Consider the following 27,502-nt stretch of genomic DNA (forward strand, 5'->3'; position numbering starts at 1 on the left):
ACCTGGAATACTGTGTGCAGTTTTGGTCTCTTTACCTAAGCAGGGACATATGTGCTCTTGAGGGAATGCAATGAAGGTTCACTAGTCTGGTTCCTGGGATGAGGCGATTGTTCTATTTATTCACAGAATGTGGGTGATGCTGGAAAGGCCAGTTTTTATTGCCCATCCCTAATTGTGTTTGAGAAGGTGGTGGTAAGTCACCTCCTTGAATATAACTGAGTGAGTTGCTGGGCTGTTTCATAGGGCAGTAAAGTCAACCACATTTCTGTGGGTCTGGAGTCACATATAGGCCAGATCGGGTAAGGACGGCAGATTTCCTTCCCTAAAGGAAATTAGTGAACCAGGTGGGTTTTTAGGACAATCTGGTAGTTTCATGGTCACCATTACTCATACTAGCTTTTTAAATGCCAGATTTATTTAATTAATTGAGTTTAAATCCTAAACATCCGTAGTGGGATTTGAATTCATGTCTCTGCATCATTAGTCCAGGCCTCTGGATTACTAGTTCAGTAACATAACCACTCTGCTACAGCACCCCCACTATGATCCATCTCCTCCTATGAGGAGAGATTGAGTAGACTAGGCCTATATTCCCTGGAGTTTAGAAGAATGAGACGTGATCTGACTGAAACATAATAAATTCTTAAGGATTTGTCAGGGTAGATGCTGAGAAAATGTTTCCCCTGTCTGGGTAATCTAGAACACTGGGTCACAGTCTCAGGATAAGGGGTCGGTCATTTAGGACTGAAATGAGGAGAAATTTCTTCACTGAAAGGGTTGTGAATCTTTGGAATTGTCTACCCCAGGGAGCTGTGGATACTCAGTCATTGAGTATATTTAAGACAGAGATTGATAGACTTTTGGGTCCTGAGGGAATTAAGGGATATGGGGATAGTGCGGGAAGGTGAAGTTGAGGTAGAAGATCAGCCATGATCTTGGTGAATGGCAAAACAGGCTCGAAGGGCCAAATGGCCTCCTCCAGCTCCTATTTCTTATGTTCATTAAACCTCAGTCTGGTTCCTCTCAAGCTGCTGAGTGAGTGAATTAAATCTTTCTTGACAAATCACCAAGATACCAGACTACAAGTCATGCCCAAAACATCATTTATTGGTTACGAATCACAACTTAGTTAAATCTGGGCACACAGACACTTTATAGGCATGTATAAATACAGAGAAATGTAATCAGAGTTATCCAGCAGTTGAGCACGAATAGGGAGAGTATGTCACAAAACAAGTAACAAATGCAGGGGTTAGAGTGGCCAAAGACCAAAAGGTCTGAAAATTAGTGGCCAAAGACTAAAAAGTCTCAACCTTTTTGAATCCTGTAATTATAGCACTGTTATTGAAGCAAACTGGTTGAGTAATGGCAATTTCATACAATTTTACATATGTAATGAATAAAATTGCTCTGTACTCAGAATACAATTTCATGAGACTTACCTGACAGCTGATAATTGGTTTTACAGAGCTTCATGTTCTCAATGTCCTGCTTCTGCCTGTTTATAGCTTGTTCATGTAAAAGGTGTTCTGTGAAGATGTGTCAACTTTAATAGAAAGCAGCAGATATAAACATACCAGATGGCACGTTATGGTACCTTGGTAAGTGATGTGCACAAATCAATAGGTACAGGGAGGATTGTCTGCCAGTTATACAGCCTGTCCAATTTGTTGTCCATTAATTAAAATGGACAGGAATATCACATACATTCTGTTAGGAGCATGTGATACTCCCGACTCAATTTTCTGAATTGTTCTTTCAGCCAATTATTTACCTTCAAGAACAAAAGAGGAAAATGAAGTTATTAACTTCAGCAAATGTGGTGTCACTATAGATAGAATGCTTGTTTTAAAATATCATGACTCATAGTAGATTTTATAATTTAAAATAATTAGTCACATTATAAAGATTCTAAACTGAAATAATCTTGTTTGCAGTGCAGATCTCATTATAATCTTCATGAAAGCTAATTAAAAATGTGATTTCCCTCTGCAAAGGATCCAAATATTATGCAATGTAAAAATTGTACCAGATCTTGCTAGTGACCGTGGAAAAGTAATGAGACTAGTGTTGTACCTCAAGGAAGTAAATCCTGCACTGTGGGTCCCACTACCTGGTGGGACGTCCTGCCCCATGTGCCCAAAGATCTGCAGGTCGAGAATCGGCCTGTTCAGTGACCTGAAGACCCATGGCAGAAACTCACAACCTTGAGTAGACATCATCCTTGAATCGAGGGACAGCCGATGACGACCTCTACAGTAACAAGTTTGAGGTTCTGTTGCATCATCCCCAAACCATGCTTAAAAGTTTGGTAATGGCCCTGTGACAATGCAGCAGGTCCAATGGACAGCTGTATATTCCAACAGTGATAAACATTTCTGGCTCCTGTTCTACTGCATCAATTGGTGCAGTGGCAGCTGCATTTAACAGCAAGGTGAGCTGAAAATCATAACTATTGTGTAGGCTTGGAGAAAGGCAGCACTCTGTATATACATATTCATACATGTACAGAGTATTGTGCCATCAGTCTCAGAAGCCCAGTGATCATTTATAGTGACTGCAGAGAGCTCACAGGATAGTTGCACTGTAGCCAATGTACAGCACTTGTGGTGCAGGACAGCCTTTTCCAGATAATCTTAAGCAATGTCAAACCACACATTGAAGAAAGATGACCAGAGTTATACTCCTTGCCTTGCAACACGATGGTGCAAAAGACAGCTTCACACTGACTCAAGGTTTACAGTGTGACTGTGGCAGTAGACAGTGAAAGTGGAGATGAACAATGAATGGAATTCAGCCATACACCTGAGCAAACTGATAAGTGGAAATTCCAGATCACTTCAGTTGCTGCAAAGTACAGGATATATTCAGTTTATACAGCTCATGCTCACTGCAGGATATTCACAGACAGTAACCAGTTTGTGCAGGGTTTTCAGAAATTACTTCAGACACACACGGCTGTGTAAATGGAAGCAAGTTTCAAATTCCTATTGACAGACCAATGTTTTTGCTGCAGACCAGCGACTTGCCAGCTACTGATCCTGCACCATTAATTTTAAACCATGTCAAATGAGCTGTGCCAGTTCTCAGGTGCTCTCTGCTAAGATATCCCATGAAGGCAAAAACAAACATTGGGAATTGGTCTGTGTTTACACACACCTCCTTTTTGACCATTTGCAGAACACTGACACGCTGAATTTGTGAAGGAGTATGCAGTTCCACCCACTTGCTTTCCTGGTTAAAGTTCATTTCCACTGAGGTGGAAGATTATAAAAAATAAAGGCGACTTAAAAACAGGGAAAAAGATCTCCGGGCAGCTTTGTCGTTGCCAGGCATTTAAAAAAAAATCACAATTATCAGCAGTCAGATAAGTCTCATGAAAGTGTATAATAAATAAAAACAAGAAATGCTGGAAATACTCAGCAGGTCTGGCAGCATCTGTGGAGAGAGAAGCAGAGTTAACGTTTCAGGTCAGTGACCCTTCCTCAGAACTGGTTCACAGATGCTGCCAGACCTGCTGAGCATTTCCAACATTTCTTGTTTTTATTTCAGATTTCCAGCATCTGCTGTATTGTACTTTCATGAAATTGTATTTTGAGTATGCTGCAATTTTATTCATTACATATGCAAAATTGTACAAAATAACCACTGCTCAACTAGTTTGCTTCAACAACAGTGTTATAATTACATGATTCCTTGTCAAAAAAAATTCAGACTTTTTAGTCTTCGGCCACTAATTTTCAGACCTTTTGGCCTTTGGTCACTCTCACCCCAGCATTTGACTGTTGGTCAACTGACAGTTCCAAATGTTTTTAAAAGCCAGTCTTATGATTCAGGTCGAAAAGGGAGAAGCCAATGGTGGAATTCTGAAATCCCAACATTAGAAATACGCTATTTGGCAGAAGGTTCTCATGTCCGAGTTAATTGTGAACTCGCTGGTGTCTCAGCAGGGCAAACAAAGAAGTGAATCCCTTCCCACACTCAGAGTAGGTGAACAGTCTCTCCTGGGTGGGACTGCATTGATGCAACACATCCCTGATTTTCATTGCTCCACCACTGGTGGCCGTGCCTTCAGCTGCCAAGGCCATAACCTTTGGAAATCCCTCCCTAATCCTCTCCGCCTCTCTACCTCACCTTCCCTGATTCAGACACTGATTAAAACCCACCTCTCTGATCAAGCTTTTGATCATCTGCCCTAATATCTCCTTATGTGGCTTAGTGTCAAATGTTGCTTTATAAACACTCCTGTGAAAAGCCTTGGAGCATTTTATTACAATAAAGGCACGACATAAATATAAGTTGATGTTAACTTGGACATATATCACCATTCCTTCATCATCACTGGGTGAAAATCCTGTAACTCCTTCCCTGACACCATTGTGGGAGCACCTTCACCACACGGACTGCAGCGGTTCAGGAAGGCGGCCCACCATCACCTACTCAATGGGCAACTAGGGATTGGCAATATATGCTGGTCTGGCTAGTGATACCCATATCCCAGGAATGAAGTTTTAAAAAATCTGTATATTTAAAATGGATTAAAAGACTCTACTGAAATACTTGTTACTGAAACAGTACTCTTTAACATTGAGTGGTTGGTCTCCATTTAGTAACCTCATCTCCCCTGGAATCTATCTCCCTTGACAGTCTCACATTGGAAATTGTTGGGCCTGACTGGGCTCAAAAGTACTCGGGATTAAACCCAGCTGCTTCTCCTCCATCTCCACTCCAGATCAAACTGATGCAACAAAAAAGACCTAAACAGCAGGTCAGGGACTGACTTCCACATCCAACACCCACCCTGATATAAACCAGCTCTGAATTGGTCCTTCTGTGTTTCTCGACTCAGTTCTGTGGCAACGCCTGCAACAAAATTAAACCAACATACTGCGGATACTGGAAATCTGAAATAAAAGGAATAAATACTGGAAACACTTAGTAGGTAGAGAGAGAAACAGAGTTAATGTTTCAGGCGCATCAAACCACTGGAGCCTGCAGCCTGAAACTCAGAGTGGGAGGAGGAGGAAGAATGAAGAGACACAATATAGTCCAACACTCACAGCAACCTACAATCCACCGACATTACCGGGATAGGGAGACAGAGTTTAGAAACACTCAGTAACACGACTCCAGTAAAACATCCCAGGAGGAAAAGGGGGAGCAGTGTGTGTACCTGCCCTGATATCCCCATCCCCAGGCCTGTCAGTCAAACCCCCCCACTCCTCCCAGTCCACAGCTCAGCCTATCAGCTTGCAGCTTCCTGCACCTTGAGCCAGCCCTGCCCAGGTGTGGCCCAGTCCAAGGGGAGTCTTTGTGGAACCGGGGAGGGGGGACCTCCTGCCCTGTGCTGTGTCACAAATGGTTCCTCCCTCCCTCCCTCCCCCAGGCCCCTTTATAACTGAGCTCAGTTTCCTTTAAAGTTTTGTCCTTTGATGTTACAATTTATTAATCTTTAATTCCTCCAAAAGAGCTGGAAATCTGGCGGCCGTTAACCCCGGGCCTGTCACTGGGAGAAACCCCGCCCACCGGCTCCCTCCGCCCCGCTGATGCGAGTCACCAATGTCGCTTCACTGCGCAGACGCACTGCGCGTGCTCCAAACATTGTTCCACAATGCGCATGCTGCACAATCTGTTAGGCACTGCGCAGGCGTACTGTGTGAATAAAGCAATAAAAGCAAAATACTGCAGATGCTGGAAATCTGAAATACCATCAGAGAGTGCTGGAAATACTCAGCAGGTCTGACAGCATCTGTGGAGAGAGAAGCAGAGTTAATGTTTCAAATCTGTGACTGGCAAAGGTTAGAAATTATTCACGTTGACGATCTCTCTGAGTTCATAACCACTGGAAAGTGAGATTAAGCTGGATATCTAAATTTTCTATGATTCTATTCTGACAGTTGGGGTTTGTTTTTGCTGATATTAATAACCTTGCAACTTGCCTGGAGTTTAATATTCTGGATACTAGAGACAGCTAGAAAAGAAGGTCTTGGGTTTAATAGCAAAAAGTGTGCTATCAATGTGAATCACATCAGCTTTTTTGGCTCAATCTGTTCTGACACTGGAATACGTCTGGATCCCAGTCAGTTTGAGGTTGTTCAATCAGTGCCTACTCCTCAAAACAAGGAACATTTGCAGAGGTGTTTGTGTTTGTTTAACGTTTTAGCACCCGACATCTCGAATTTCACTGAGAAAGCATCATCACTGCATGTACTTAAGAAATATATGCCATTCTTTTGGCATGAAAGATCAGCCCATCTTTGACTCACTAAAACAGTCCCTTTCTGCAGAAGCATGTTTGCAATATTACAACCCACGGAAAGAAACTACATTTGAGGTATGTTCTTTTCAAAAGGATCTTGAGGAAGGTAGACCAATTGCATTCGGTCCCAAAAGTTTATCACCCACTCAAGTGAACTATTCAAACATTGAGCGTGAAACATTAGCTTTACTATTTCAGTATCACCAGATTTTGTACATACCTATTTGGCAAACGCTTTGTTGTTAAGATTGACTACAAGCCATTGGCAACGTTTTTGTAAAAAAGCACTCACCTTGCACCACCTCGACTACAAAGGGGTATGACTGCAAGATTCGATATAAACCTGGAAACCTCATAGTTACGTCTGACACATTGAGCAGACTATCCAATCCCAAGAAACGAGAAGACATTCTGCTCGATGTGCAAGTAGACGAAACTGATTTGGAGCTGGAAGAATATCGATCGAATGCGATTTGGACAGAAAAAAAAACATGAAGCGTTCCCAGAGGAGACTTCTAAAGATCCCGTCTTAAAGGCATTATGGCAACTCATCATCAGTGGTTGGCCAGCAACAATGCAAGAGGTTCCTGCAGATCGCAGAACATTTTTGACAAATTAGGACTATCCAGTGGCATTTTGTAAGAGGAAGATAAGTGTTGATTTTGAAAACATTTTGTCAGGATAACCTTACACAATTACATCACGGTCACAATGGCATTGAAGAGTCAAAACGACTTGCACACGAGAGTTTATTGGCCAGGAATCAACAGTGACAGACCGAGCAGTGAGGATGTGCGATGCATGTGAAGAGCATCAACCGAGCCAACACAGAGAGCCACTTCATCCACATGATGTTCTGTCACATCCAGGGTCACGAATAACCACTGACCTGTTTACTGTTAAAGGTGAGGATTTTCTATTGATTATCCGACTACTTCTCCAAGTTCCCCATCATTCGCCAATTGCGGGATACATAAAACACATCAGTAGCAAACACGATGAGTGCAAGTTTTAGTCTTTTTGGTTCCCCGGAGGAGACAGTGTCAGATAACGGCCCTCAGTGCACCAGTAAGCCATTTCAAGACATGTGCGCAAAGTGGGCTGTAAATCACATTACGTCATCCCCACATTACCCGAGCTCGAACACTCTGGCAGAAAGGATGGTGCGGGGAGTAAAGTCACTAACTCTGAAATCAGGATAACCATATTGCACCTTTGAGCAACACCATTAGACACAGAATTACCATCCCAGCAGAGATCATGTTTGAAAAATAAATAAAATCGACTCTTCAGAGCCCTCACTTGACCAGATCATTGTCAATCCAAGACAAATTGGTTGCGAGGCAAGAAAAAAAATGAAAGTCACACATGAGCAAGGAGGCACGGATTTACCTTCTCTACAGATTGAACAAAAGGTCAGAGTGACCCACCCACAAGAGAAGACATGGTATCCTGCGCAAGGATCCAAGATCTGTAACGAGCCACCGTCATAGCAGATAACTACCCTGAATGGAGCAACATTGAGAAGAAATAGATGTCAGCTGGGAGAGTTATCCAACAGCATCATGTCTGAAACTCCTGTAGCATCAAGAACACATTCACATTCAAGAAGGAAGATCAGAAAAATGACATGTACAACACTCAAGTACAAGATAATTGTCAATCAAACCGATGAGTCAAGAGTTGACAATTCCAGATCTCAGCAGTTTCAGAGTTACAAGATCGAGTCAGCAGACCACCTGTATATTTCAGAGACTCTTGACTGATGACTGAGAGTCAATACATGTGTAAATATTGTTCACAATTATCTTATTTCTTGATGTACATCGCATATAATTTATGAAATTCTCATTTAAAGGTATTGTGATATTGTTTTAACTGCTAATGTACCAGTTAACATATTGTTGAATAGGCAAATAGTTTGGTATACATCACAGGAAGTGATGCAAGCCAATATATATCGCAGTTGGAGCAGTGTTAGTCAATAGTCAGCATATGTATCTTAGTCCTCCCCTGTAAGTCTGTTCATAAAGAACCCTTCATTCAACTCACCATTCATCATCAGAGTGTTTGGTACATTTGTGTTGAGGACACAATAACACAACAGGTGCCATCAGCGTTCATGTGAAAATTAATGCTGTGATTTCAGATGGTGTTAGTGAGGGACAGCATGTAGGTGAGAAATAGGAGGGGGCCAAGGATAGATCCTTGGAGGACACCAGAGGTAACTGTGCAGGAGTGGGAAGAGAATACATTGCAGCCAATACTACAGCTACGATGAGATAGACAAGAATGGAACCAAGAGGGTGCAGTCCCACTCAGCTGGCTAACAGTGGAGAGGTGTTGGAGAAGGAATGTGTGGTCAACCATGTGAGAGGCTGTGGACAAGCTGAAAAGGATGAGGAGGGATAGTTTACCTTTGTCTCAGTTACGTAGGCTGTAAGAGCAGTTTCTGTACTGTGACAGGGGTGGAAACCTGTTTCGAGGGATTCAAACACGGAGTTCCGGGAAAGTCGGACACGGATTTGGGGGACGACAACACCTACAAAAGGACTTTGGAAAGGAAAGGGAGATTGGAGAAGGTGGCAGTTTACAGGTGGCAGTGGGGTCAAGCGTTTTTTGAGGAGAGGGCAATGACGGCAGAGTTAAAGGAGAGAGGGACAGTACCTGAAGAGAGAGAACTGTTAACAATATCAGCTAACATGGGGAAGGTGGCTGGTCAGCAGTTTAGTGGGAATAGGGTCGAGGGAGCAGGAGGTGGGTCTCATGGACAAGATGAGCTCAGAGACGGCCTGAGGGGAGATAGGAGAAAAACTAGAGAAAGATGTGGGTTCAGGGCTTGGACAAGGAGGAGGTTTTTGATGCAGTTTGGCCCAATGGGTGAGTGGAAGGGAGGGAAGCAGCAGAGCCAACTGATCGAATGATCTCAATCTGAGTGACAAAGAAGACCATGAGCTCCTCGCACTTGTTGGAGGAGACGATGGAGAAGACAGGGGAGAGGGGGAGCACTTCAAAAGGAACTACGTGTCGAGATATTTAAAAGACTTGACACACTGTGTGTTTAACAAAACTAATTCATTTGACTTTTATCCAGAATATTAAACTCCAGCCCAGTTATAGGGATTATTAACATCAGCAGAAACAAATCCCAATGAACATAGTTCAGTCCTGGATGTGATTAACAGCAGAATCCAATTATTGTAGTCATTTGTGAACTCGCTGGTGTGTCAGCAGGGTGGATGACTGAGTGAATCCCTTCCCACAGATGGAGCAGGTGAACGGCCTCTCCCCAGTGTGAACTCGCCGGTGTGTCAGCAGGTTGGAAGAATCAGCAAATCCCTTCCCACACACGGAGCAGGTGAACGGCCTCTCCTTGGTGTGAGTACGCTGGTGTGTCACCAGGGTGGATGACTGAGTGAATCCCTTCCCACACACAGAACAGGTGAACGGTCTCTCCCCAGTGTGAACTCGCTGGTGTTTCAGCAGGTTGGATGAATCAGCAAATCTCTTCCCACACATGGAGCAGTTGAACAGCATCTCCCCGGTGTGAGCGTGCTGGTGTTTCAGCAAGTTGGTTGAATTAGTGAATCCCTTTCCACACTCAGAGCAAGTGAATGGCCTCTCCTCAGTGTGAAGTCGCTGATGTGTTAACAGGTTGTTTGACTGAGTGAATCCCTTCCCACACACAGAGCAAGTGAACGGTCTCTCCCCAGTGTGACTGCGCTGATGAGTTTCCAGCTGAAATGGGTAATTGAATCCCTTCCCACAGTCCCCACATTTCCACGGTTTCTCCCCAGTGTGAACGCGCTTGTGTTTCGACAGGCCAGATGATCGGCTGAAACCTCGTCCACACACAGAACACGTGTACAGTTTCTCTCCACTGTGATCGCTGCTTTTTCCTTCCATGTTCAAAATCCGATGGTATTCAGGTTACGATAAACTGTGCAACTCCATCAGATCCTGATGCGATGTTTCTTTGAGTTTCCTGACTGCAAATTCTCTACGAATAACCTATGATATTGATTTTAAACAGAAAAAAAAAGTGTGAGAACAGCCATAACAGCACAAGGGCAGGTTGTGAAATGGAGCTGAATGACTCTGGTAGTTTGTGGGACCACTCAACCGACATAAGACTATGACCTCTATGAGAGGAGAGAGTGAGTTTTGGGGGAAGGGGGGGGGGGGGGGGGGGTGAGGAGGAGGGAAATCGGGGGAGCTGTAAGAGCTGCAGGGGGAAAAAGGAGAGGAAGTTTCTACCTACACTGCAACCTTGATAGAACCTCTGAAATCCTCATCCTTTACCATCTAGAAGGATTAGGGTAACAGGTATATGCGAAGTTACCTCCAATTTCCCCTCCACGTCACCCACCATCCTGACTTGTCTGACATCCAGGACTGGATGAACAGAAATTTCCTCCATTTAAATATTGGGAAGACTGAAGACATTGTCTTTGGTCCCTGCTGCAAACTCCACTCCCTAGCCACTGACTCCACCCTTGTAAATGGCTAAGGCTGAACCAGACTGTTCATGACCTTGGTAACTTAACTGTGAGTTCAGCTTCTGATGACATATTCGCGCGATCACCAAGACCACAATGGCTCCCAGTTAAGCAGCACCTCAATTTTAAAATCCTCATCCTTGTTTTCAAATCCCTCCATTCCCTCACCCCTCACTATCTCTATAATCTCCTCCAGCCCTACAACCCTCCGAGAGATCAGGGCTCATCTAAATCTGACATCTTGAGCAGATTCGGCGCTACATAAATCCAAGTTGTTGTTAACTTGGACATATATCACCGTTCCTTCATCATCATTGGGTGAAAATCCTGTAACTCCTTCCCTAACACCATTGTGGGAGCACCTTCACCACATGGACTGCATCACCTAAAATCATAGCATCATAGAATGGTTACAGTACAGAGGGAGACCATTTGGCCCTTCACGTCCATGCTGGATCTCTGCAAGAGCCACTCAGCGAGTCCCACTCCCCAATCTTTTCCTCATAGCCCTGCAAATCTCTTGTTTTCAGATAATTACCCAAATCCCCTTTTGAAAGCCATGACTGAATCGGCCTCAACCAGACTCCTATAAAACCCCGGGTAATGCAGGCTTCACAAACGCTGAGTGCAGCCTCTACCACACACTCATGCAGCAACTTCTAGATCCTAACCACTCACTGCTGGTGTCCAGGGTCCTGTAAAAGGAGTTAACAAAAGCCACCAGTCAGTCCAGGACACAAATTCAGAAAAGACAAACGTTTCTCTTAGTTTGAGTTTGCTGTGTGTAAATCCTCCCCTTCTAAACCCCTGTAAAATGAGTTTACAAAAGGCATCACTGTCAGTCCGGTATAGAAATTAACAGCATTCTATCCTCCTGCTTCCTGGCCCAGAATGGCCACGCATGCGCCCTGCTGTACACTGTCCCCGAGAAAGATGGTGGCCATTAACCCAGGCCTGTCACTGGGAGAAGCTCCGCAGTGAACATTATCCAGCCCTAGACCCGAATATGAAACAGTGAACATTACCCACCTCCCCTTCCAGACCCCAATACAAAATGAACATTATCCCCCACCCCCAGGACCTGAATATAAAACTGTGAACATGATTTTTTGGGGAACTAGGGTGAGGGGGAAACGTCTCATTGGAAATTGCTGGGCCCAATTGGGCTCAAAAGTACTCGAGGTTAAACCCAGCAACTGCTCCTCCATCTCCACTCCAGTTCAAACAAATGCAACAAAAAAAAAACCTACACAGTGGTCAGGGACCAACTTCCACATCTAACAGCCATCCCGATACAAACTGGTTGTTAATTGGTCCATCTGTGTTTCTCCACTTAGTTCTGTGAGCAATGCCTGCAACAAAACAAATGTGAAATACTGTGGATGCTGCAAATCTGAAATAAGAGAAAATGCTGGAAATACTCAGCAGTTCGGGCAGCATCTGTGGAGAGGGAAACAGAGTTAATGTCTCAGGTGCTTCGTGCCGCCGGAGCCTGCACCTGGAACTCGGAGTGGGAGAAGGAGGAAGAATGAGGAGAGGCAACATAGTCCAACACTCACAGCAACCTCCAATCCACCGACATTACCGGGATAGGGAGACAGAGTTTAGAAACACTCAGCAACACGACTCCAGTAAAAGATCCCAGGAGGAAAAGGGGGAGCAGTGTGTGTACCTGCCCTGATATCCCCCTCCCCAGGCCTGTCAGTCAAACCCCCCACTCCTCCCAGGCCACAGCTCAGCCTAGCAGCTTGCAGCTTCCTGCACCTTGAGCCAGCCCTGCCCAGGTGTGGCCCAGTCCAAGGGGAGTCTTTGTGGAACCAGGGAGTGGGGGAGGGGGGACCTCCTGCCCTGTCCTGTGTCCCAAATGGTTCCTCCCTCCCTCCCCTCCCCCAGGCCCCTTTATAACTGAGCTCAGTTTCCTTTAAAGTTTTCTCCTTTGATGTTACAGTTTATTAATCTTTAATTCCTCCAAAAGAGCTGGAAATCTGGCGGCCGTTAACCCCGGGCCTGTCACCGGGAGAAGCCTCGCAGCTGCTGCCCTACTCACTGCGGGACTGGGAGCTTCGTACTGAGGGCGTTAAGGCCTACACCGGGTGCTTCCGAATCCTCCCCGCCTCTCTCCGACTGCAGATGCGACTCACACTGCGCATGTTCCAAACATTGCGCCTCGAGTCATCCCGCCTCTGACCTGACAGTCTTTAAGGTCATGTTGATTGACGGCAGCTCCGGACCAATAGCAAGAGGGGGCCCTGGAGGGGGTGGGGCCGCCGGCACCTTGATTCTCGCCACGCCCCTCACAGGCTCCGATTACTTCGTCAGCCCGCCCGGTCCTCCAGTCCCCGCCCACTCTACCTATTGTAATAAAAGCAAAATACTGCGGATGCTGGAAATCTCAAATAAAAACAAGAAATGCTGGAACCACTCAGCAGGTCTGGCAGCATCTGTAGAAAGAGAAGCAGAGTTAACGTTTCAGGTCAGTGACCCTTGATCGGAACTGGATGCCTATTGGTCCACTTTACCTACTGGTCGCAGCCGCCGTCAATCAGCCGGATGGGCGGGCCGTGTGAGCTGAGCATGCGCGGCCGGCAGAGGACTGAGGCAGAGAGCGCGGTTCCAGCAGGTGAGAGGGAGGCGGGTTAATAAAGCCCGGGGCTCGCAGGCTGCAGACACACCGAGTGCGGAGCCAGGAGACAATCTAAACAGGGAGATCACAACAAACACAGATGCTGCCAGACCTGCTGAGCATTTCCAGCACTTTCTGTTTTTATTTCAGATTTGCAGTATTTTATTTTTATTTATCCCAGTATCTCTGCCTCCTGCTCTCAGATCCTATCACTGGTTTCTGTGATTCTCCCTCTCTGTTTATTTCTCTCTCACTCAGTTCTGTCCTTCTCCCTGGATCTCTGGTTTCTGTGTCTCAGTGGCTCTCACTGGGGGAGATTTGGACTCAGTGCCATGGTGTTGTACAAGTGACAATGAACAGGGATCCTGCTTTCCATCTCTCCTGAGTTTTACTCGTGTTGATGTAAAAGCAGGAAAGAGATGTGAAGCAACCACCCGGTTTGTACTATTGCACCAAGTCAAAGTCTAGCCCAGTGTTTCATTTCCCTCTCTGTGTGTCTGCTCCCTGACTGTTTCTGCCACTTTCTTGTGGGCAGATGCAGGTGAGGGACAGAAGAGGCATGATCTAACATTGGTAGGACAGGATTGAAGGGCTGAATGGCCACCGCCAACCTGTTCCTGTGCCAATCAATGTTTCTGTGTGTCTGTTCCCTGTTCAGGGGGAAGCTTAGGTTTTGATTCTAGTTTAATGATAGGGGTGAGGGGACAGGAGAAACACCTTTCAGCAGTGAAGGATATGTCTGCTGCTGGGATAATCCTGTATGTGAAGGGACAGAATACCAGTGAGCCTCTGCATGTCCTAGCTCGATGTCTGTCCCTCCATTTGGCTGGATATGAATACAAGGTGCCAGGGGTCTGGACATGAATTGAAGAAAATTAGAGAATTAGACAGGGTCTGTTGACAGGGAGGGGGGGAATTAGACAGGGTCTGTTCACAGGGAGGGGGGAATTAGACAGGGTCTGTTCACAGGGAGGGGTAATTAGACAGGGTCTGTTCACAGGGAGGGGGGAATTAGACAGGGTCTGTTCACAGGGAGGGGGGAATTAGACAGGGTCTGTTCACAGGGAGGGGGGAATTAGACAGGGTCTGTTCACAGGGAGGGGGGAATTAGACAGGGTCTGTTCACAGGGAGGGGGGAATTAGACAGGGTCTGTTCACAGGGAGTGGGGAATTAGACAGGGTCTGTTCACAGGGAGTGGGGAATTAGACAGGGTCTGTTCACAGGGAGGGGGGAATTAGACAGGGTCTGTTCACAGGGAGGGGGCAGTTAGATAGGGTCTGTTCACAGGGAGGGGGGAATTAGACAGGGTCTGTTCACAGGGAGGGGGCAGTTAGATAGGGTCCATTCAAACCAACATATGAATTAGGAGCAGAAGTAGGCCACTCCTTGGGCCTGCTCTGCCTTTCAATAAGATCATGGTTGATCTGATTGTAACCTCAACTCCACATTCCCACCTACCCCCGATAACCTTTCATCCCCTTGCTTATCAAGAATGTATCTAAATCTGCCTTAAAAATATTAAAAGACTCTGCTTCCAACACCTTTTGAGAAGGAGTTCCAAAGAGTCACGACCCTCTGAGAGAAAAAAAATCCACTCATCTCTGTCTTCAATGGGTGACCCCTTATTTTTAAACAGTGGCTCCTAGTTCTAGACTCTCCCACAAGAGGAAACATCCTTTCCATATCCACCCTGTCAAGGCCCCTCAGAATCTTATCTTTTTCAATCAAGTCGCCTCTTACTCTTCTAAACTCCAGTAGATAAAAGCCTCGCCCATCCAACCTTTCCTCATGAGACAACCCATCCATTCCAAGTATTAGTTTATTAAACCTTCTCTGACTGCCTCCAACGCTTTTACATCCTTCCTTAAATAAGGAGACCAGTACTGTTCACAGTACTCCAGATGTGGTCTCACCAATGACCTGTATAGCTGAAGCATAACCTCCCTACTTTTGGATTTCTTTTTTTCTATTCATTCATGGGATGTGGGTGTCCCTGACTAGGCCAGCATTTATTGCCCATCCCTAATTGCCCTTGACAAGGTGGTGGTGAGCTGACTTCTTGAACTGCTGCAGTCGATGTGGTGTAGGTACACCCACAGTGCTGTTAGGAAGGGAGTTCCAGGATTTTGACCCAGCGACAGTGAAGGAACAGCGATACAGTTCCAAGTCAGGATGGTCTGTGACTTGGAGGGGAACTTGCAGGTGGTGGTGTTTCCATGCATTTACTGCCCTTGTTCTTCTAGTTGGTAGAGGTCGTGGGTTTGGAAGGTGCTGTTGAAGGAACCTTGGTGCTTTGCTGCAGTGCATCTTGTAGATGGTACACACTGCTGCCACTGTGCGTCGGTGGTGGAGGATCTGAACGTTTGTGGATGGGGTGCCAATCAAACGGGCTGCTTTGTCTTGCATGGTGTCAAGCTTCTTGGGAGCTGCACCCAAGTGGAGAGTATTCCATCATACTCCTGACTTGTGCCTTGTAGATGGTGGATAGGCTTTGGGGAGTCAGGAGGTGAGTTACCCGCCTCAGGATTCCTAGCCTCTGACCTGCTCTTGTAGCCACAGTATTTACATGGTTACTCCAGTTCAGTTTCTGGTCACTGTAGCCCCTAGGATGTTGATAGTGGGGGATTCAGCGATGGTAATGCCATTGAATGTCAAGGGGAGATGGTTAGATTCTCTCTTGTTGGAGATGGTCATTGCCTGGCACTTGTGTGGCGCAAATGTTATTTGACGCTTATCAGCCCAAGCCTGGATATTGTCCATGTCTTGCTGCAATTCTACACGGACTGCTTCAGTTCCCCTCACAATAAACGATAACATTTTATTAGCTTGCTTAATTACTTGCTGGACCTGCATACTAACCTTTTGCGATTCTTGCACTGGGACACCCAGATCCTTCCGCATCTCAGAGCTCTGCAATCTCTCACCATTTAGATAATATGCTTCTTTTTTATTCTTCCTGCCAAAGTGGACAATTTCACACTTTCCCACATTATACTCCATTTGCCAGGTCTTTGCCCACTCACCTAACCTATCTATATCCCTTTGTAACCTCCTTACGTTGTCTTCACAAGTTACTTTCCTACCTATCTTTGTGTCATCAGCAAATTTTTCAAACATACCTTCGGTCACTTCATCTAAGTCATTTATATAAATTGTAAAAAGTTGAGGCCCCAGCAAGATCCCTGTGACACACCACTTGTTACATCTTGCCAACCAGAAAATGACCCATATCAATGCCAATATGTTACCCCTGCACTATGAGCTTTTATTTTCTGCAATAACCTTTGATTTGGCACCTTATCCAATGCCTTCTGGAAATCGAAGTGCAATACATCCACTGGTTTCCCTTTATCCACAGCACATGTAACTCCTTCAAAGAACTCCAATAAACTGGTTAAACATGATTTCCCTTTCCCAAAACCATATTGACTCTGCCTGATTACCTTGAATTTTTCTAAATGCCCTGCTATAACATCTTTAATAATAGCTTCTAAAATTTTCCCTAACACACGTTAAGCTAACTGGACTGTAGTTTCCTTTGTTTTCCTATATTTTTCTTTAAATTGATACTATGCTTAACTTTTTTAGTTAACCACGGATAGTGGGGCCTTCCCTCGGAAATTTTCTTACTCGTTGGAATGTATCTACTGCAGTCTCAGGATAAGGGGTCGGCCATTTAGGACTGAAATGAGGAGAAATGTCTTCACTCAAAGTGTTGTTAATCTTTGGAATTGTCTACCCCAGGGAGCTGTGGATGCTCAGTCGTTGAATATATTTAAGACAGAGATTGATAGATTTTTGGGTACTGAGTGAATTAAGGGATTTGGGGATAGTGCGGGAAGGTGGAGTTGAGGTAGAAGATCAGCCATGATCTTGGTGAATGGCAGAACAGACTCGAAGGGCCAAATGGCCTCCTCCAGCTCCTATTTCTTATGTTCATTAAACCTCAGTCTGGTTCCTCTCAAGCTGCTGAGTGAGTGAATTAAATCTTTCTTGACAAATCACCAAGATACCAGACTACAAGTCATGCCCGAAACATCATTTATTGGTTACAAATCACAACTTAGTTAAATCTGGGCACACAGACACTTTATAGACATGTATAAACACATAGAAATGTAATCAGAGTTATCCAGCAGTTCAGCACTAATAGGGAGAGTATTTCACAAAAACAAGTATAGGTTAAAAAGTCTATTCAGTGATTGACTGTAAATCAGCACTAATGGATGCTCAGTATGAATTACAGCAGGGACCGGAGTCTGAGGTTATAAATTGGTGAGTTTACTTTAAGAGTAATTCCTTCAATATCTGACATGTTAACAGCTGTGAACAGCCTGTCTATCAAACAGCTCAAGTCTGCTGCTGCTTACAAACATTCAGAGCTTAAACAGCCTCGTTCTTCAGCTAAAGAACAGACTTTCTCCTGTCGATATTGAGCTGCAGGATTGGCCTGTGATCTGTTTATTGTTCATCTTTTGTTCAGTACATTTACTGAGTGGATTTAAATTGAAAATGAGGTTTGCAGACATGATGGTCTATTCACACATGAATGAGAGATGCTGTGGGGCACACGCTCAGTCCAAGAGGGGCAACCGACATCAGAAATAAACCCCAACTGTCAGAATGATCCTGGTTCAGTCCTGGATGTGATTAACAGCAGCAATAACAGCAGAATCCAACCCCTGTAATCACCTGTGAACTTGCTGGTGTCTCAGCAAGTTTGATGACTGAGTGAATCCCTTCCCACATACAGAGCAGGTGAACGGCCTCTCCCCAGTGTGAACTCGCTGGTGTCTCAGCAGGGCAGCTGAACAAGTGAATCCCTTCCTACACACAGAGCAGGTGAATGGTTTCTCCCCACTGTGAACTCGCTGGTGTCTCAGCAGTTTGGATGACTGAGTGAATCCCTTCCCACACAGGGAGCAGGTGAACGACCTCTCCCTGGTGTGAACACGCTGGTGTGTCAGCAGGGCGGATGAATCAGCAAATCTCTTCTCACACGTGGGGCAGGTGAACGGTTTTTCCCCGGTGTGAACTCGCTGGTGTCTCAGTAGTTTGGACGACTGAGTGAATCCCTTCCCACACACACAGCAGGTGAACGGCCACTCCCCAGTGTGACTGTGTCGATGCGTTTCCAGCTCAGATGGGTAACTGAATTCCTTGCCACAGTCCCCACATTTCCACGGCTTCTCCCCAGTGTGACTGCGCTTGTGTTTCGATAGGCCAGATGATCGGCTGAAGCCTCGTCCACACACACAACATGTGTACGGTTTCTCCCCACTGTGAACAATGCTTTTTGCCTCCATGGTCAAATGTCAATGATATTCCAAACCTGATGAAACAAGTGACTCTGTCAGATCTTGCCGTGATGTTTAGTTTGAGATTCCCATCCGGAAATCCTCCCTTTCTAATACCCTGTAAAATGAATTTAAAACAGGAAAAAAGGGAGTGAGAGAGAACCCACAAAAAAAATACAAAGATAGGTTGTGAAATTGAGCTGAATGAATCTGGTAATTTGTGGGGCCAGAACAGAGAATGGGTGGGGCTTCAGGGTCCCAGTGACCTGGAGAGAAAATCATTGGCTCCTTGATTTTATTCTCACTCTGCACACAGGGACTGGAGAACTGAAGGCAGTGTTATGACCAAGGTGGGAGGAGCGCACTGTTAATTCAGTCCCACTTCTCCACGTCACAGCATATCAATAAATTTTCCCACTTACCGAAACAGCCAATTAGATATCTATTTGTTCCCAGAATAAAGCACACCAACCAGGTTTCTTTAATCAACAAAAATTAACAGTCTATTATAAAACCCAGTCTTAACCAATGATGAAGTAAACCCAAGTACAAATTGAGATATTAAAGCTCCTTATTTTTCCTAGCCCTCATGCACACGCACATACATCCAAAACAAAAAACAGTTAACCGGGAAAAAATAAAGGATTTTTGCGCACAGCTGTTTCATAGGAATGAAAGGAATAATAAAAAATTTAGTCTGTCACGATCTGGAAGGAAGAGCTTCAGTTTGGCGAGGTGTCCCAAAGTCGAATAGTTGGATGCTACTCAAAGATTTTCCAGGTGAGTTTGTTGAACAGTCTGTGATGAGTAGGCCAAAGAACTTCGACAGCAGAAGGCTTCACATAAGGCCTTCCATCAGGTGTGCAGCAACGAGGATCTCCTTAGGTCTTATAGCAGCAGTATAGCAGGAAAAGGTTTCTTCCAATATTCAGGATTTCTTAAACCCAAGAGGTCACAGTACATCTTGATGCAGGGATTCTTCAGAGACAGGAGGCAATAGGAATCTGCCACATTTGAAATCAGGAGATGCAGGATTTTTCTGGGTCTTCTGATCTCCAGGCAGGTCAAAATCAAATTTCAAATGCCTGCTTTTTGTCCAAACTCACAGGCTTTTTAAAGTTCCAAACTGAAACCAAAACCTTCCTGAAACAGGTCTCATGCCCAGTCATAAATTCTTGTTGTAACAGAGGGTAGCTCTGAGGCCAACACCCTGCTGGTTTCCTTGAAATTACCTGCCTTCCAGTCCTTGTTTACCAGTTCAGCTTTTGTTGAACTTCCTTTCAAAACATCCATAAAGTTCAGCTATTTGCAGGTGTCTCAATGCCCACTGAAATCCTTTTGCAGTTTTAAAAAACACAGAATCCCAAGTTTAAATCCAAAAAAAAAATTGTTACACCAGCCAGAGTAAAGGGAGGGAAAAAACTGGCAGTGGAGGGAAGAAACGGTGCAGATGGTGCAATGGGTTTGGATTTCAGCACAGGGAGGAGGGAGAGTGTGTGGGACAGGGATTTACAGCTTTGGGGGAACAAAAGAGGATAAAATGTTCCATAGAAACTAAAATTTTCTGTTCTGACAGTGATGACTTTTGTCAATGCCTTTTACTGGGGATCAGGAGAGGATTTACAGACATTGATTTTATTCTCACTCTGCACACAGTGGGTTTCTCACCATCTATCCTGAAGGTGTTGGTAAGTGCCAGGGTTACAGTTTACATCCCACAGAACTGGAACAGATAAAATCAAACCAAACATCACATCAAAATCTGACACAATCACTCGATTCATCAGGCCATGAACATCATTGGACTTTGAAGGAGAGCAAAAAGCCCCATTCACAGCGTGGATAAACTGTACACGTGTTCTGTGTGTGGATGAGGCTTTATGGGTGGCGCAGTGGTTAGCACCGCAGCCTCACAGCTCCAGCGACCCGGGTTCAATTCTGGGTACTGCCTGTGTGGAGTTTGCAAGTTGTCCCTGTGTCTGCGTGGGTTTCCTCTGGGTGCTCCGGTTTCCTCCCACATGCCAAAGACTTGCAGGTTGATAGGTAAATTGGCCATTATAAATTGCCCCTAGTATAGGTAGGTGGTAGGGAAATATAGGGACAGGTGGGGATGTGGTAGGAATATGGAATTAGTGTAGGATTAGTATAAATGGGTGGTTGATGGTCGGCACAGACTCGGTGGGCTGAAGGGCCTGTTTCAGTGCTGAATCTCTCTCTCTACCCGATCGTCTGGCCTGTCGAATCACAAGCTCAGTCACTCTGGGAAGAAACCCAGGAAGTGTGGGGACTGTGGGAAGGAATTTGTTTACCCCTCTGAACTGGGAACTCATCGGCATATTCACACTGAGGAGAGGCTGTTCACCTGCTCAGTGTGTGGGAAGCGATTCACTCAGTCAGCGAACCTCTGTACACACCAGCGAGTTCACAAGTGACTGCAGGGATTGGATTCTGCTGTTAATCACATCCAGGTCTGAACCATGTTCATTCTGACAGTGGGTTTATATCTGATGTTCATCGATCTTTATCGCTGGGGTGGAGTTTAATATTCTTGTTTGCTTTACTTTGTAACCTTTACTCTTCAAATAAAGTAGCTCACTTTGAACTATTCTCAGGGTTTTGTAGGATAAAGCCAGACAGTGATTTACTTGTACTTCTTGCAATTTACTATATTATATTCACTGCTCACAATGTGGTCTGTTCTGTATTGAGAAAAAAAAAATGCAGATTGTGTGATCACTTTGAGGAACCTCCGTTCAGTCTGCAGGCGTGACCCTGAGTTTCCGGTCACTTGCCATTTTAATTCTCCGTCCCACTCTGACCTCGGCCTCCTGCACTGTTCCAATGAAGCTCAATGGGAGCTCAAGGAACAGCAGCTCATCTTTCAATTAGGCACTTTCCAATCTTCCGGACTCAACATTGAGTTCAGCAGTTTCTGCACCAACAGAGAGTTGTCGGGATCTGGAACGCTCCACCTGAAAAGATGGTGGAACCTGATTCGATCAGCAATTTTAAAAGGGAGTTGACAGGTATTTGAGAATGAGGAACTTACAGGCTTACAAACAACAAGTGGGTGTGTGGGACTAAGCACGACTGTTCTTTCAAAGAGCCAGCACAAGCACAAAGGGTTGAATGGCCTCGTGTGCTGTAAGTTTCTATGATTCTAGGAGTTGGCCATTTAGCCTCTCGAGCCTGTTCCACCATGCAATAGGATCACAGCTGATCTGTGACCTAACCCTCTACACCCACCTTTGTCCCATATCCATTATTACCTTTGGTTAACAAAGATCTATCACTGTCAATTTTTAAATTAATATTGATCTCACATCAACTGCTGTTTGTGGAAGAGAGTTCCAAACTTCTACCACCCTTCGTGAGTAGAAGTGTTTCCTAACTTCACTCCTGAAAGGTCTGGCTCTAAGTTTTACACTATGCCCCCTTGTTCTAGACTCCAGAACATCCGGCCCATGGGCCAGAATCCAGCCTGCCAATGGTTTCCATCCGACCCGCCACAACGTTTAGCGACTGACACGGCACAGACACCTCACTGCGCATGTCCTTCTTTACCAAGATGGTGGACAATCTTCAGGAGCTGATATTTTGGCTCCTTTAGTAAGATGGCAGCACCTGGGCTGAGCTGCCTGGCTGCTGGTGATTCCTGCCCGAACTCCATTCCCAGTCCAGTCTTCCCGGCCGTGAGTTCAGGCCCCAGGCCGAACACTGGCTCTGGGAGCAGGGTGCTGGGGTAATCCAGCCCTGGGATCAGGGTGCTGGGGTAACTGGGAACTGGGATCAGGGTGCTGAGGGAACACAGAGGAGGGAAGGTCACGGGGTGGGGGGGGGGGGGCGCGGAAGAGAGAGAGAGACACACACACACAGACAGAGGCAGAGAGAAACAAAGATACACAGAGACAGAGAAAGACAGACAGTGTTGCAACTGAGGCGGGAGTCATGCACTGTTAATTCAGTCCCAATACTCCACAGGTCTCAGTGTATTACTGAAGTTTGCCACCTACCAGAAAACAGCCAAATTAAACACTATTAACCCCCAGAATAAAATACACCAAAACAGGTATCTTTAGACCACAACAAATTGACTATTTATTAATAAACTATATTTTAAACACTAATAAGATAAATTTATGTCTAAAGACGTTATAACTTCTTACTTATACTAACTTCCCCATTCACACTCACATACATTTAAAAATCAACAGTTAACCAGTTTTAAAAATGGTGTTTCTTAAGAATAAACTAAGTGGCTGGGTTGTAAGTCCTGGTGGGTTACGTTCCCAGTTGATGAAGTGTCCCAGAGTAGAAAAATCAGATGCCACTCGAAATCTCCAGGCGAATTTGATGAAACAGCCTTTAATAGATAGGCATTCAAAGTATTTCAGCTGCAAAAGGCATCACACAGATCTTTCAACGAGGAGCACAGCAATAGGTCTACTTGAATTTTAAATTGGCAGTCTTTTGGTGGAAACATTACTGAGAATTCCAGCAAACACAAACAGGCAATAGAGAGAGTTACTTCTGTAGCAGGGACTTCTTGGAATTTCGAAGTAAAATGGAATTTACTACCTCCAACACTGAAAATGTTCTTTCCAGAGTTTTTTCTTTCTTTGGCAAACACAGTCTGAGCTCAATGTAGATTTTCTCTGCTGAGATAAAGACAGCTTCTTTTTAATAAGCACAATTCGTTCGGGTCCCAGTTCAGACTGGTTTCAGCCAGTCCCTGCAAACAGTCAAATTGAAACATTACAGCTTGTCTCCTGCTGTTACCTAGGGAACAGGCTTGCTGTGGCACACTGTTCTCAAGAAATAAAAAGCTCTCTCTCTGTCTTAAAGGTAGACTGGTTTTAGACCGAGTCTTAAAGGCATACAGTTTTTAAACTGAGGAGAAAAAAATAGTTCCGTGACAACTGACAGAGACACGCAGTTACAAAGATACACAGAGTGAGAGAGTGTGAGAGTGAGAGAGTGAGACTGAGAGAGAATGAGAGAGAGAGAGAGAGAGAGTCAGAGAGTGTGAGAGTGAGAGAGTCAGAGTGTGTGAGTGTGAGAGAGTCAGAGTGTGTGTGTGAGAGAGAGTGTGAGAGAGAGAGAGAGTGAGAGTGTGTGTGAGTGAGAGAGTGTGAGAGAGAGTGAGACAGAGAGAGTGAGAGAGAGAAACACAGACAGAGAGTGTGAGAGAGAGAGAGACACACACACACAGAGAAAGACAGAGAGAGGGAGAGACAAAGAGAGAGAGAGAGAGACAAAGAGAGAGCGAGAGAGAGACAGACACGGAGAGAGACAGACACAGACAGAGAGACAGACAGCCAGAGAGAGAGAGAGACAGACAGACTGAGGCAGAGATGGAGAGTCAAACAGAGAGACAGAGGGGAGAGGGAGGGAGGGAGGGAGAGAGAGAGAGAGAGGGAGGGAGGGAGGGAGGGAGGGAGGGAGGGACAGGCAGAGGCAGAGAGGGTGACAGAGGGGAGAGAGAGCAATCAAGATCACCCCTGAAAGACAGACATCGATCCAGAATACTCTGCATCACTACATCAAGCATGCAGGCAGACACTGTCTAACACTGCAAGCAAAATCAATGTCAGGTACTCACTAAATCAGTGTTCAACATAGCAATGAGTTAATAAATTAGTCTTCTCACTTAAACCTTGTTCCCAAAAATGCACATTTTTTGTGGTTTTGATTAATAGTAAAATAAATTTCTGATACCTTTAATCTTTCTGAAAGTTGCTCACCTGCCCCTTATATAGAGCAAAAATTATAATGTGGCCCCTCACGGGAAAAGGATGGACACCCCTGATCTATACTGTCAGTTCTAATACCTTGAAAATTTTTGATCAGCTCACCACTTAATCTTCTAAATTCTAGGGAATACAACCCTCATGGTGAGGAGATGCATTTTGGCAGAAGGGATAGGGCAAGGCAATGTACACCTAATGGAACAGTTTGAAGGAGAGGGGGACCTGGGGGTTCATATGCATAGCTCACTAAAGGCGGCAGGACATATTGAGAGTAGTAGGCAAAGCATTTGGGATCTTGAGCTTCATAAATGGAGGTATTGAATGCAAAAGCAGGGTAGTTATGCTGAATCTTTATAAATCTCTGCTTTGGCCATAACTGGAGTATTGTGTCCAGTTCTGATTGTCACACTTTAGGAAGGATGTGAGGGTCCTTGAAAAGGTGCAGAGAAGATTTACTAGAATGGTGCCTGGTATGAGGGAATTTACCTACAAGATTAGATTGGAGAAGCTGAGGGCCGTTCTCCTTGGAGATTCTGGCACAAGAGGAAACATCCTTTCCACATCCACCCTAGCAAGACCCCTCAGGATCTTAAATGTTTCAATCAAGATATCTCTTACTCTTCTAAACTCCAGCGGATACAAGCCTAGCCCGTCCAATCTTTCTTTATAAGCCAATCTGCCCATTCCTGCATTAGTCTGGTAAACCTTCTCAGTTCTGCTTCCAATGCATTTACATCTTTACTTAAATAAGGAGACCAGTACTGTACACAGTACTCCAGATGTGGTCACACCAATGCCCTGTATAACTGAAACATAACCTCCCTACTTTTGTATTCAATTCCCCTCACAATAAATGATAACATTCTATTAGCTTTCCTAATTACGCGCTGGACCTGTATACTAACCTTTTGCGATTCGTGCATTAGGACACCCAGATCCCTCTGCATCTGAGTTCTGCAATCTCTCACCATTTAGATAATATGCTTCTTTTTTATTCTTCCTGCCAAAATGGACAATTTCATATTTTCCCACATTTGCCAGAACTTTGCCCACTCACTTAACCAATCTATATCCCTTTGTAGCCTCCTTATGTCCCCTTCACAAGTTACTTTCCTACCTATCTTTGTGTCATCAGCAAATTTAGCAACTATATCTTCGGTCACTTCATCCAAGTCTTTTATATAAATTATAAAAAGTTGAGGCCCCAGCACTGATGCCTGTGGCACACCACTCGTTACATCTTGCCAACCAGAAAATGACCCATTTATGTCTACTATTTCCTGTTAGTTAGCCAATCTTCTATTCATGCCAAAATGTTACCTCCTACACCATGACCTTTTATTTTCCGCAATAACCTTTGATTTGGCACCTTATCAAATGGCCTTCTGGAAATCTAAGTACAGTACATCCACTGGTTTCCCTTTATCCACAGAACATGTTACTTCTTCAAAGAACTCCAATAAATTGGTTAAACATGACTTTCACACAACCATGTTGACTCTGACTGATTACCTTGAATTTTTCTAAGTGCTCTGCTATTACATCTTTAATAATAGCTTCTAATATTTTACCTAAGACAGATGTTAAGCTAACTGGCCTGTAGTTTCCTTCTTTCTGTCTCCCTCCCTTTTTGAATAAAGGAGTTACATTGGCTATTTTCCAATCTAATGGGAACCTTCCCTGAATCTAGGGAATTTTGGAAAATTAAAACCAATGCATCAACTATCTCACGAGCCACTTCTTTTAAGAACCTAGGATGAAGTCCATCAGGTCCCGGGGACTTCTCAGCCCGCAGCTCCAACAATTTGTTCAGCATCACTTCCCTGGTGATTGTAATTTTCCTGAGTTCCTCCCTCCCTTCCATTTCCTGATTAAGTTATTTCTGGGATGTTATTGTATCGTCTATGGTGAAGGACTGATGCAAAATACCCGTTCAATTCATCTGCCATCTCCTTATTTTTTTAAAATTAATTCACGGGGATGTGGGTTGTCGCTGGCCAGGCCAGCATTTATTGCCCATCCCTAATTGCTCGAGAAGGTGGTGGTGAGGTGCCTTCTTAAACCGTTGCAGTCCATGTGGGGTAGGTACACCCACAGTGCTGTTAGGAAGGGAGTTCCAGGATTTTGACCCAGCGACAGTGAAGGAACGGCGATATAGTTCCAAGTCAGGATGGTGTGTGACTTGGAGGGGAACTTGCAGGTGGTGGTGTTCCCATGTATTTGCTGCCCTTGTCCTTCTAGTTGGTAGAAAGTCGCGTGTTTGGAAGGTGCTGTCGAAGGAGCCTTGGTACATTGCTGCAGTGCATCTTGTAGATGGTATACACTGCTGCCACTGTGCGTCGGTGGTGGAGGCACTGAATGTTGATGGATGGGGTGCCAATCAAGCGGGCTGCTTTGTCCTGGATGGTGTCGAGCTTCTTGAGTGTTGTTGGAGCTGCACCCATCCTGGCAAGTGGAGAGTATTCCATCACACTCCTGACTTGTGCCTTGTAGATTGTGGGCTGGCTTTGGGGAGTCAGGAGGTGAATTACTCGCCGCAAGATTCCTAGCCTCTGACCTGCTCTTGTAGCCACGGTATTTATATGGCTACTCCAGTTCAGTTATCGGTCAATGGTAGCCCCTAGGATGTTGATAGCCCTATCAATTCCCCAGACTCACTTTCCATAGGAACAATGCTCACTATGTTAACTCTTTTCTGTTTTGAATATCTATAGAAACTCTTAGTATCTGTTTTTATATTTCTACTCAGGTAAATCTATGCTGCACTCCCTCCAAGGTGTGGTGCCCAGAACTGAACACACTACTCCAGGTGTGGTCTAACCAGGGCTTTGTGTATCTCAGTGCTTTTCTAGTCACACTAATACTCAAAATCTTTTCCCACAGACAGAACAGACAAACCTTTTTCCTTCCACATTCAAAGGCCGATGATAGTCAGGTCCTGATGAATCGAGTAATTCTGTTAAATCTTGATGTGATGCTTGGTTTAAGCTTCATGTCTGCAAATCCTCCCCTTGTAATATCCTGTAAGAGGAGTTTACAAAAGCCATCACTATCAGTCCAGGATATAAATTCA

The 27,502-nt window shown here is 44.9% G+C and overlaps 1 protein-coding gene across 6 annotated transcripts in view; it reads right to left on the reverse strand.

Annotated features, from left to right (window-relative positions):
• Nucleotides 1–6,787: 6,787 nt before the first annotated feature.
• The window catches only part of LOC137349190 (zinc finger protein 271-like), a 23,815-nt gene continuing 3,100 nt past the window's right edge, over nucleotides 6,788–27,502 (reverse strand). Inside the window, exons 2-4 of one of the 6 annotated variants that reach the window (XM_068014617.1) lie at nucleotides 27,328–27,450; nucleotides 18,075–18,714; nucleotides 6,788–10,139 (exon numbers count right to left, since the gene is read on the reverse strand). In XM_068014617.1, the coding sequence (XP_067870718.1) occupies nucleotides 9,464–10,139; nucleotides 18,075–18,688 (1,290 nt within the window). In that variant the 5' untranslated portion in view covers nucleotides 18,689–18,714; nucleotides 27,328–27,450 and the 3' untranslated portion in view covers nucleotides 6,788–9,463. The other 5 variants (XR_010969277.1, XR_010969275.1, XR_010969276.1 and 2 more) reach the window with 5 other exon arrangements.

This window comes from Heterodontus francisci, chromosome 34 (assembly GCF_036365525.1).
Source record: "Heterodontus francisci isolate sHetFra1 chromosome 34, sHetFra1.hap1, whole genome shotgun sequence".
In the NCBI taxonomy this organism is placed as follows: Eukaryota; Metazoa; Chordata; class Chondrichthyes; order Heterodontiformes; family Heterodontidae; genus Heterodontus; species Heterodontus francisci.